This window comes from Anticarsia gemmatalis, chromosome 7, assembly GCF_050436995.1.
Source record: "Anticarsia gemmatalis isolate Benzon Research Colony breed Stoneville strain chromosome 7, ilAntGemm2 primary, whole genome shotgun sequence".
Classification (NCBI taxonomy): domain Eukaryota; kingdom Metazoa; phylum Arthropoda; class Insecta; order Lepidoptera; family Erebidae; genus Anticarsia; species Anticarsia gemmatalis.
Genome location: NC_134751.1, coordinates 6,025,144 through 6,038,284, shown reverse-complemented (window position 1 = coordinate 6,038,284; position 13,141 = coordinate 6,025,144). Strand labels below are relative to the sequence as shown.

The window sequence follows — 13,141 nt, the reverse complement described above, 5'->3', positions numbered from 1 at the left end:
GATCCAGATTCTGCGTCACACCACTATGAATACGTTTTTTATCTCGTTTTGAGTGGGTGCAACGTATCGTCAAAACGTTTTGAGTTAAATTTGTTACTATGACTGTATCAGTTTTAAAAGCTGCGAATAAACATATTGTTCTATTTTTGGTACTATCATTACATATTGGACCAATTTTAGATAGCGATTTTAATTGGTGTAGAGCCAACTTCACCCACACATTATTTATTAATTTCTTTAGGATGACTTGGTTGTCTTTAATTAGAAGAAATGCAAAGACATAATACGTGGTATAGGTATGTGCTTGATGACAAAAACAGGTGTTTTGCAGAATCGAATGTCATGAAAATAAATAAACTACTGCTTTTAGCCACTATTGCCATTTGCCTGATTTGAAGTGTAGGAGTGATCGCTAGAATACCTAAAAGCTGATCATAACTAAAGAGTCCTAGTTTCAAAATACATGTAAAATTAAATAACCTATACGGTACAGTGTCATTCTGTGAGCGACAAAACCGCACAGCTAGTTACACGGTAAATTTACCCGACTACTAGGAAAGGGTTAACAAGGTTTTTTACTATGCCCTGGTCTAGGCTACCCACCGCGTAACTATTTCTTAAACAATGCCGTACCAACAGGCATTGAAAGTATGTTATTGGCACAATATTTATCTATCTTGCTACCGAGGATCAGTAAACCAGTACCCACTCATTTATGTTGTAATTGTTTACTACAGCAAGCTGACTACTACAATTCTATTGTGTGCTCCATGAGCTAAACAAAGACTATCTTATTAAAGGGCTAGTATCGTACCGTTAAAGTGATTGATCAATATAATTTAATCACATTAACATTATTATGTAAGTGAGTGGGTAATGAACGTATTGTTGCAAGACACCATGCTAATGTAGGTACATTGTGTCGAACCTTGTTTACAATGGCACGGCCTTAAAGTAAAACATGTGGCTTTCGATACATCTGCTTATTCGCAACACACGCACGTGTTTAATAAAACTTATACAGCACGTAATTAACTATACACAATAGTCTCAAGCGCCTTGGCTTTAATAAGTTTTGTCCTAAAAACTTGTAAATTGTTTTAGCCGCGCGACAGTCTTAAGAAGCGATTTTCAAGCTAATATGTAGTAGTTTTATGGAAGTTTTTATGCGAGACGATCAAACGAAACAAGTGAAAATATCCGTTCCCTTTAAATGAACTGGTATTTCTCTCTCTATCTAGTTGTTAGTTGTTATACAACAAGTAATACAACATGAGCATAGTGAGCATAGACGTCACACTCGCTACTCGGCTCGAAGTATCCGTGGTAGGAGCGTCGACGCGACGAGCAGCGCGCGCACGCTCTCCCCGGTCGATACTACACCAGACTCCATGTTTTTTATGTCTTTTCACGTCACGAATTGCTCAACAAAAAGGTCTTCCAATAATTACTAAACGCAATTCAGTCTTTTTATGATGTAACAAGGAAATGAGAATATTGTACTTTTTTAATGAACTAACTCAATCGTAACGACAACATTCAATAAAAGCGCTTTATTATAAAAGCGGGAACGGTTGCTACTTGTTCTTTGAAAGTTTGGTAGTAGACTGAAATATATTATTCTGCCGTATAATTTTCAGTATTATTCATTACTGTATCAATTGAATTATAACTAGAAGATTCTTGGAATCTCTGTAAGGTTATTGTTAAAGAATTTGCTCTATGTATGTTATCGTAGATCTATGCTTCTTGCTAACCGTGTTGCCGCAGCGTTGTAGATGCAGGTTCGATTCTCGAATACGTTATATCAAAGAAAAACAAGTTCAAGTTAAATAATGCGACAAGTAAGTGTTATATCGAAATGTAGAGCGGCTTGAATAGTTAATAGAAAGCTAAAATAATATTGTATACCAGTGGCTCTACATTTTACATGAACATTTAATAAAACCCGAATGAATAGATAGGCACTAACCTGGAGGTTATGGTGTGGCTGCGTGAGGTGTAGCTGCTGCTGCTGCGACATGTGCAGGTGGTCGATGGTGGGCGGCGCGGGCCGCGGCCGGTACCCGCCGTAGCCGCGGTAGCGCGCCCAGTCCCCGCCTGCAGCCTGCTGGTGCTGCTCCGCCATATGCTTCAGGGTCTGTGCCGCCGGTGACATCTCACCACCGGCGTACGGCCTCGGCGCTGGCTCACCTTCAGGAGGTTCCAGGCCGAGGACACCACCATTAAGTTTTCCGCCATCAATATCAAAGTCCTTCATGAACTCTGGGTACTCGGATATCTCCGTAATAAGGTCCTCGAATGCGTCGTCCCCATCTTCCTCACCGATTAAATCGGCTAGTCCTGGGAAGGCGGAGGCTGCGTCACGTTCTAGCGCCGCTGCGCATTCATCGAGTCCCACGAAATCGTCATCGGCGACTTCAGATTTGCATTCTGCTTTACATTCGCGCTCACAATCAAGGGGCGTTGGCACACGCGGCGGCGCTTGCGGTAGGGGCGGTGAACTAGACGTCTTTACGGCATTTGCGAGTGCCTTTACCGTCACGTTGGTAGAAATTTGCTGTGGTTGGGAGTCAGCCGCCGATGTGGTGAATTCCAACTGTTGAACTATTTCTACAGAAAATTTGGTCAGCGCTTCGCCCCCAACAGCGCCTCCGCCAGCACCAGCGCTGCATTGTAGTTTCGCTGGTGGCTCGTAATCACCGCATCCAAACTTTTGTTGCTGTAACAAAATGAAATGTTTTATATCGATGTTCTCGTTCTAGCCTAATAACGAACATAAAATATAAATATATTATAATGAAATCTGAATGATAAAATTCTATAACAATCCAATCTCGTAGTGATAAGACTTCCTTAAAATTATTTTTACACTTTTCTTATCTGAATATATTGTTGTATGTAAGTATATTAATAAGCTAATTATGGAAGGGTACACAATACACATTTATAATATAATATTTTTAGCTTTTGCTCGCATTATTGGTCGAATATTCTAGATTCAACAGTTTTAAAGAAAGACTAACAGACGCACAGAGTAAATGTCGAAATGTTTTAATAAACGATTACTGGGAATCTATTACATCACGGACTACGAGCAAAAGCCCTAAAACCTAAATGCTTATTACACTTAATAAAGTGTACTTAAGTTATTAGTTTTTGTCGCTTAGTCTAGCCATTCAGTACTTCATTGATTCCAAGACCCGTAAGAGAAATAAAAGTACCTATGTATATGTTAAAAAATCATGGGACGACCATGCAGCGATACGATATTTGGTGAGATTTTTCCAAAGGGTTATCATTCCGAAGTACAAAATCATCAAGCGTATTTTGTTAAAATACTGTAAGAAAATAATTGACAAGGAACGACAACAGAGGAACTCAAAACTGACTAAATTGATCAAAAGTAGGTGAGTAGTAGTTGTAAATGAGCAGAGAGTTCTACACAAATGTATTAAGAGATAGCTACGTAAATGGTGATAATTGAAGTAAGATGAAAACGAAATCTCATTATATGAATATAGGTACGCCAATTGTCAATTAATATCGCACAGCTCAACTGCAGATTCCAGTCGAGTCTATTGTTTTAATTCCATTCTCCTAAGTCAGAAATAATCTTATCTTATTTCTAAGTTACTGATAGGTGTACTGTATGACAGTCTTCCTATAAAACTTGAAGGGGCCGCCTGGGTTTTGCAATATTCAAGGTCATTTAATTGTATTTTATGTCATAATGCTGCATTAGAAACTATGTACTTGCGAAGTGACTTTCGTACTGAGTAATTAGAATAATCGGACATTTTAATATTGTAATAGTGATGTAATCTTTAGTCACTTTCTTTACCGCTACGAGAAGTGTGAGTCAGAGTGAGTGTGGAACACAAAAATGTAAACAGAATAGCATGAGTACCTGATAACAAACAATAAGTGTGAACGACAGACCTTGGTAGGTAAATGGTTTAATCAAGTGCGCGGACATCACGTGTCTACTATACGATAGCAAATTATATGTGTTTGCAATAATATCATACATCCTTCCCTGGCCGGCGATTATTTCAATATTCCGACTATTATACGCTTATTTTCCCAGGCTCGCCTCAAAATGTTCATAGCCTTTCGTATCAACTGCATAATTATTACGACTAGTTCCGGCTTAAGACTCGTGTATACCTCATAGGTAACAATTTCATACGATAACAGTTTGCCAAATAAAGATGTTTTCCGTTAAATAACAATAGATACTGCTGCATACATGCTATTAACTCATGTGTTGCCCAATTAACAGATAACACTTGACCATTGTCGCTTAGAATTTCTTTAGTAATTAGTGCAAGCGGCTGGAGATCACGCAACCAAGTGTTGTAATTGTATGCGCACGATAACGGCATACAAGCCATACAGCCCATGTATGTAAATATTGATTATTGATGAATTATAACGTAACCGAGTGTGGGAGCATAACAGTAGCCATCAGCAGCGGCGCCAACTTGTACTCACTGTAATCTCGTTGAGATTATGCTGACGGCTGCATGTGCAAAGTGCATTCTAAACATTCAACCATTAAATAGCATTTAATTTTGTATCTTTTTCAACAACACATTTTGTAGATTGGAGACAATTTTTCAATGCTTCGTACCGCTAATGAACATTTAATTGAATTTGGAATGTTATGTACCTACTTCAATAAAATCGTTATTAACGAAATTAATTTTGTCGGATATTGCTAAGATTGGTTTACCTTATCCTGAAACCTATACCTGTGATAATGCTTCTGGATTTACCACAGGCACATTATTTAAGGAAAACTGATTAAAACTAAAGTAAATTTAATCATAACAGGTTGATAGCAGCATACTTCAATGTTAGACGACATTTACTTAATGATCATATTACATAGTTAGCTAAGTATAGGTATGTAGCTTCATTCGTCATAAACTGTTATTAATATTGACGTGACCATTGTCATACGCGACAGTGACTCATAAAATCATGAAATGGTAATCCCGAAGTGCTGAGTTGACTATTATATTTTACCTCAAGTATCCAGCTGCTACAACGAAACTACTGTTGATTTGAAACATCAACGCAAAGCAGTAAGTACGTAAGATGTAGTTACTTAATAAAATGTGTCAGAAAACAGCGCAGGCGCTCGGAGGTCGTCGCGGTGAGCGGCGCGAGACAATGCGAGGCGTTTGTTGTGAAACTCGCGCAGTTTGCACAACCACAGACCGCCCTACCGTACCTACACACGTACATGATCTAGCGCAGGTAAAATTCGTAGCCGTTAGCTCACTACTAGGAAGCACTCTCTTGCCGACAAATACCGACTGCGAGACGTAAGTTAACCGATTTATTTATTCCCACACCAGAAGATTCAACGCCGCAGTATCTTTTTCCTAGTTTTTAGTGTGACGAAGGCCATTTTTAAAAATCGATTTAAAAGTATAGTAAGTGAATGTAGGTTCTAATTGATTGGAACATTTAGTTTAATGTAATAGTAATAGTTATTTGGATGTCGCGTGCTGAGTAAAGTGTAGCGCTCGGAGGCACGGGATGCGATGGCAGAGGGTCAAGTCAATTGACGTCGGGCAACATCCGGTGTGGCGAGGCGGCGCTTATACAGCACGTGCTGCTACTAATTATCTCCCCATCTCGACCTACTGAATGCTACTCTCCGTTGCCGACAACCATTTGAAACTAGACTCTAGAAATCGTTATTGAAACAAAAGATATTCATAATATATGACTTCATGGCAATATTATTCACATTCTTCAAGGTAACAATAACATCCAACAAAACCACTACATATTACTCAGGGAACTAAAATGTAAAGTTCGCAACAATTTGAATCATACTTTTGCGTATAGAAGGCAGCATTATTGAGGGCACTAAGTAACTTTAATAACAATATTATAATCTTAAAGAACAAGTTTCATTGATTGAATTACACGAGACAAGATGATAATGCCCCAATTCTGTGCCACAAGATGCCACATTGACTATTTCTGCAGTCACGAATCTGCTGAACATGCTATAATAATCCTAAAGAATTACAACTAAAATAATACAATATTGGAAAATAGCACATACACGCGTTAAAATATTATTATACAAATGCGTGATCAGCAAACCAGACAAGGAAGTAATTTTATGTTACACAAAGTTGTGAAGTAAATAAGAGTGCAACGAATGAGCTAAGAAATTGTACTCAACGCTAGTGACCCAGGAAGTTGCAAAAACAAGTGCGTACATCGTGGAATACTTATGATACTGTAAGCATATAATTTTCCATACGATTGTGGCCAAATAGATGGTGGCAAATAACGGTAAGTTCAAGTGAACATAGAGGAACATAGGCCCAACACGTGCGTGTAACCGGTTCCAAAGTTGAATTTCTTGTTTTTGACCACATTGTTCCAAAGCTTGTCACTTATTAGGTTTCGCATTATTTATGGTATCATAGAGAATCGTTTAATACGCCATTCTATTTGATGATAATCAAAACTGCTTTTTATATGCAGTGGTTTGTATATATATATGCCGTTGGACTGTTGACTGTTTTATAGTTTGTAGAACGATTTCTTTAGCGGAACTATGTCGTAAATATGCGCATTTGATATTATCCATCATCATAACAATATTAGATTAAGTTTTGATGTGTTACTTCATAAATCATCCACTTAACTGATTTAATTTTGTTTTTTTTTTGACACTGATGTATGCTAGAAAACTAAGTCGCGGTGCTAAAGGGAACATACCACTGTGAAATGAATTAAATAAAAATCTCTATGTAAAAAGTCTCAATGACAAAATTCTCAATTTATCACAGATTAGGATATGGAGAAATCGAGTCGGTTCTGTTTAACTATAACATCTTGATTAATATGCAATGATGTGACACAGTATCAGAATTACACAAAATTCTAAATACCGAATATCCTTTCTAGAATTTTACATCGAAAAGTAACAGTCTTTGACGTCAATGAGCTTAAACACTGAACCGACATTCTTGAAATTAAATCTGTTCTTTATAGATAAACCAAAAACTTCTAGCTTATTAGTAAACTTACCACATGTACGACGCTACTGTGCAGATTGCCACTGATGGCCGGCAGGTCGGGCTTGCGTTCATTCTTCTTGGCCTGCCGTTTCGCCTTCCCTTCGATGAAACGTTTCTGCAGAGCAGTCGTCTCCAGGTTCTGCTGCTCGCATGCGCCACTGAACGACTGGTCGAATCTTGGCACACATTCTGATTGCCGTCGCCGATACGTTTCTATCCTTCGTCTGTAACAAAGAGTAGATTTTGTAACTAATATCTATCATTCTATAGGAGATAATAGAGTAAATTTCGGCTACACGTCCATCTTAGAAAAATCCCAAGATAAAGTAACATATTCTAATATAAATACTTTTGGTAAAATAACCAGGATTAGTGACCTAACTCTTCGACATTATAAAGTCTGGAGAATTTTATCATGATAATGACCGATTTCCTGAATCGACGCTGGCTCCAAACCTTTAGAGCTCTTATCATGCAAAAGAGGAAGTCAATCGATACTATACTCGGCAAGGACTAAGTTCACTGATGAGGGCCATACAGTGTACAAAATATGTTTTCGTGCTGCAGGTATCATTGCATATAATTGCCATTGACTTTATTTCGGTCAGTGTCGATTAATTTTATTTACACAATAAGAATGTTATATGCAAAATAATAACAACAAATACATACATGAATGGTGTACAAAAACAAGTGGTACCTACACACTAGGTGTACGTAACAAACAACAATATTTCAACCGATGCTCAGTCAGCCGCAACTCCCGAGCGCGGTCACCTTGAGCAAATGTTAATGCGGACAGTCTGTCGGCATTATAAAAAAAATCATTACAAGCTTTTCATTTATTCATCAGCATTATTCACTGGCGATGAAATGCTCAAGGTCACTGTCGACCCCGCTTACGATATTATTTTCAAATACATGCTCATATTATATTAAAATAATTTGCATGCATGCCAATAGAATTCGATTGCTAACAATACATATAGATGTTGCGTATAAAATAAATCACGTCTTTACTCCCTCACTTGCATATTATAGTATTATAGTAACGTAACAGTATAAACTCTTTCTTATTTCCCTGAAGGATTACGCAGAGGTGTATATTAGAACTCCCATCCCACAGACTGAGAGTGTTATTGTATGTAAGGAAGCCAGTCTACTAAGAGCGCTGCCGCTGTTCTAATCATCAATATTTTTTTTTCTTTTCTGCATGATTGTAGTAACATATCAATATTAGGAAAATATTGGTTGCTGATTTTTAGCAATCATTTGAGAGACCTATCTTGACTTTTCCACCGGAAAATGTTTACCGAATGGAATGATACCCCTGCAAAAAAACGACCTACTCAAAAACGTATAACCTATGTAGGTATGACTAAATCAGACGGGAAATAAATGTCTACGATATTTCCTTTAACATCTGAGCCATTTAAATTGCCTTTTGATTTTTTATTTCTTTTAAATTAACTTGATTGATCGTTTATTTATTGATTTTTAAATTCAATTTCACGTACATTCCACTCAATTACGTATTACATTTGTCAAGAACGTAATGCAGACAACACTTTTTCTTTTTTTAAGATTGTTGTCTTGTATGAACTATAGACTAGGTACATAAAATCTTATAGATCTAGATGTTATTCGACACATCCTTGGAAATCTCTGACACTTGAATACGGAAAACCTTCCTCCGCTTTTCTTAGAACCGTGAATAAATTATTATACCTCGTACATAATAAACAAGCTATATGAAGATCTCAAGCAGCGGCATCAATTAAATTGGATTGAAATACTTAACGATTCAAACAAGAGTGAGATTAGTAAGCATAATAACATAGTATGTATACAGTTACGTAACGTATCGATGCAAGTTGTTATTATATAAGCAGTAAGTATTAGTGGCGTACGTCACTACGTTTCGATATCAGTTATACTGTGGCTACGTTCACGTTTGAAACATCACTAGGCGTTACGTGTGCGAGTACCGAGTATCACTCGTATCACATACGAAATAGCACTGCATCACAGTGCGAAGGCACATTCACTTTCCCTTAATTTGTAGTTCGTCGGTGTTATGGTATGCATACTGGAAATTGTTGGTCGAAATTACTTTTAGTAAAAAAATTTAGTGTGAAATTAATGTAACTCGGAAGGAAGCACAAGTCTCTTGATTTTTTTCGGCCTGTATGGAGGTCTAAAGGTTAATTAGAACTTAGCCAATGCAGAACACCTTTATATTCTAAATCTTCGCAAGCAATTCCGTTTACAAACAAAAAAAGGATTCATAATATAAATCTGGTCATACACTTGTTATTGACATGATTCTACCTAGCCAAATACTGCGAATCCTGAATGTCACTTTCTAAGAACGAAGTCTGACAATTGTACATAATAATATTGATCCTGAGTCATTTATTTAGTCATACGAATACTGACTCAGAATCAACAACAATAAGATGTCCTGGAATTCCCTGTTCAATATCAAATACGATTGCTCAAAATGCTCATTTACCTGCGTACTCGAAATATCGACAGTTTACGTTATATTAAAATACAGTGAGAACAGTTAACTATGCTATAAAACAACGATAATGATTTTCTTACGTATGTACTGTAACGTTAAATTGTCGAGTGTCATTAATACGTCACAGATAAAGTAAATAGCTAAGCCACTTAGATGTTGACGGAATTATAACACATTCATGAATATTCAAGCGCACTGGCTAGATAGTAGATACCTATCGAAATGCCAACATTAACCGACACTTCACAAAAGAACGTGTGTTATTGATATCATTATATTATTATACAGACGCAGAGATGGGAGAGTTGATTATGAACGAGTTATGTTGATTATACAAGGGGTTTGGACAACGAGAAACTACACAGGATGCTATATTACTACTGTTATCCTAAAGCACTATATACATATACTATGTATACCGTAGATCTATACAAGCCCTAAAAATATTCAATTTAATTAAGAATATTCTGTTAATCAAACAATTAGCATTTTCGATCAGAATGTTAATTTTTTATTTGTACTACCTATTCAAGAAGGACATATTTTATTCCAATTAATGTAACGCCTTCGATACGATAAATATAGCATGAAGAGGGGAGTTCGAAATCACATAATACGCCTGCCCCGTTACAGTCTAACAGAACATTATACAGTACAGACTCAAGAAGCGTTGGTTTCACCACTAATAGCAGTTCGCGGTATCAATATAAGACCCAGATATAGAAGCAGAGTCATGCTGTTTACTCCTCTCTCCTACACGTCTCCAGTCACTTGAATATTCCTGGATTACATACTTGTGCCAGATGTTTTATAATCAGGTCAATAGTTTACAATGACTAATCTAAACAAATTAATGACGAAGAAACTCTCAGCGTTAAGTTACTATGTTAGCGGGTTCTGATTATTACATATGCCCCAACCGCCTCTAGCTACTCTACATTATGCTGCATCTCGCTGTGAAATAATTCAAATTATAAGTAGTGCTGTAACAAGCAGGAAGAATAGGAATAACCAATCACGACCGCGAGGAGTCTACGTAACGAGTGGTTACAGAGAACTTGAAAGTCAACCGTATCGCCAAGTGAAAACAACTGAACAGCTCCTCTACTTTCACGAATATATATCGATTTTAATAAAAACGATATTTACGTATATGTTTAGCACGTAATTGTCGTGATGATTTTAGCCGACAAACATCTGTCCTTATCGAGTGTGAAACAGGTTTGTAGTTAGCGACTGATCCACTGCTATTATCGGCACCTGACAAACTTTGGGTTATACTTAGGTTAGGCTGTAAAGAAGCGCCATACAGTGTCGCCTTTAGGGTTGACCAAAAATACTATTACAGGTATCTTATCTTTAAAAGAGGTCTTCTTTTCCTAAGACACATTTGACGGCTAAAACAAAATCCACTTACGATGTTTAAAATGATATTCTAAAATATCTACTTAGATGTCATAGTTGTGTTGGTTGGTCATAGGTGGAATTTGAAACATGTATGTGATTATAAATTCACATGAATGGTAAGCATCTGGGGCCGGGCGTCCCTAGCGCAATGTCGCACACGCCGCAGTACAGTGTAAACTTGTAGGTGTTTTTGTTTAGTTCATTGACCAGCCGCCGTCCGCCACGGCTGTCGCGCTACGCAAACAACGCCTTCGATAAGTCCCGATTGTGTGTCATACTATGTCACTGACATTGCTCTATCCCACCCAAAATCCCCACCAAACAGACACACTATGGAAACTATCTTTCTTCACGACAAATACACAAATATTGACCGATTTCATAACTAAGTTAACTTCGTGGTTTATTAGCGGTATTAGCACTTCTCAATCTATGTTGACAGAAAATATTTGTAAATAGTGTTAGTTGTGTGTAGTAGATTAACCAGTATAGTCAAAAACTGTATTTTCAAGTATTTAATAGTGTCTTATCATGTTTAATTAGGTACTTAATATAATGTGGATTATGTATGGTAAACTATTTATTTTAAAAAAATTGATAAATTGCCTTAACTAACCATTTCTGGCGAAGAGCATTCCAATACTCGCAGAAGAAAACGAATTAAGAGATAGTCAGCGGCTTTTCTAAGTAACCTATAGCGCAATTATCAGCAAAGGTGAAACTTGATTATTTACTTGTCCTCTACATGACTATATTGCCCTAGTGGGTAGACTTCTGTCATTTCAATATGACTCGTTCAATAATTAACTGATTTTAAGTAGTTAGTACATGGCTATGGAAATATTTAGGTATCGAAAATAAATTAACCAAGACACGGATCTCTATAAAATAATTATCACCACTGACAAAAATAAAATCAGAGTCAGGCTAGTATTCGTAGTCTATACAGTAACGAACCGATCAAGAATTTTGCATACATACCTAACGTCTATGGGTGTCCTGAATGCATTTCAATGATAGCTAACTCGGCCAACACAGCCACATTATAAAAATGTATGGAAATACACCGTATTCCGTAAAATCTATACGATTAGCTGAGAATTGATAATATATCACAGATTGTTCCAGACTTTGGTTAGCTGTTCCGTTGATAATGGAAAGCGCACACTAAGGAACAAGGATTGTTTCTTACTCTACAATAAGTGTCGATAATACCTGAGACGAGAACTGGTTAATTATTTTAGAATTACATAACTATAATGAATTATTATTTATTTAACTTTAATGAAATAGCCGAAACTGAGAATTTTATATCTGTTTCTTAAATATGTTACGAAGAATTCCTGAGACCGCGTTACGAAGTCCCCAAAAAATAAATGTAGACTGATGAATTTCGAAAGGTAAGACGATTGCTAATCGCATGTAATGTCTAGTCAATTGTGTCAATAGCGTTCTAGTTATTTGATTGCATTTCATTTTCTTAAGGAGACAACAAACAAACGTCACTTGTGATATTGTACTGAACTTACAGCATTAAATTAATGTCCAAAAAGTATCGATGTCAGCGATGAAATCAATTAACGAATTCATCAACATAATACGTCATGTATAAACTGGTAATTATGTTGTTATATAAGTCTTTCGGAACAATCTGCGAAAATTATTAAGAAGGAAATATAGTGTACTATATGAAGCTTCCAGACATGTACAGTACATTACATCAATAGCGTATCCTTATGGAGTGTTTAGGAGGCCGTCTCGACGATCAGGGTGTATCCCTACAAATGATCCCATTAACACGGGGGATGATCCCTCGCCGAGCCTCGGTGCCAATATCGATCGGGACCAAAACAACCAGCGCAATGCACTGGCTACTATTGTATCGAGTAAAATAATGTACATACTTCTACATTGTTTGCATATTCTATGATTATATTATAGAGAAGTATTTACCGTGGTTGTCTTAAAAACAATACATATCTATCGTATGGATGCATCGCTCTAAAGTGATACAAAATCTACGTAACAAACTTTGTTTTACCATTTCTGTCGCGGTCGTTGTAACTCTCCTTTTCACGAATGAGTAAGTGTGAAAGTATAAGAATTTTTACTAGATAGCGAAACAAGATAATGCTTATAGAATATG

At 36.8% G+C, this 13,141-nt stretch overlaps 1 protein-coding gene across 1 annotated transcript in view; it reads right to left on the bottom strand.

Annotated features, from left to right (window-relative positions):
• The window catches only part of LOC142974382 (uncharacterized), a 30,056-nt gene that overhangs the window by 11,582 nt on the left and 5,333 nt on the right, over positions 1 to 13,141 (bottom strand). Inside the window, exons 2-3 of the mRNA XM_076116677.1 lie at positions 7,072 to 7,285; positions 1,973 to 2,722 (exon numbers count right to left, since the gene is read on the bottom strand). Of these exons, the coding sequence (XP_075972792.1) occupies positions 1,973 to 2,722; positions 7,072 to 7,285 (964 nt within the window). The remainder of the gene's footprint in view (positions 1 to 1,972; positions 2,723 to 7,071; positions 7,286 to 13,141) is intronic.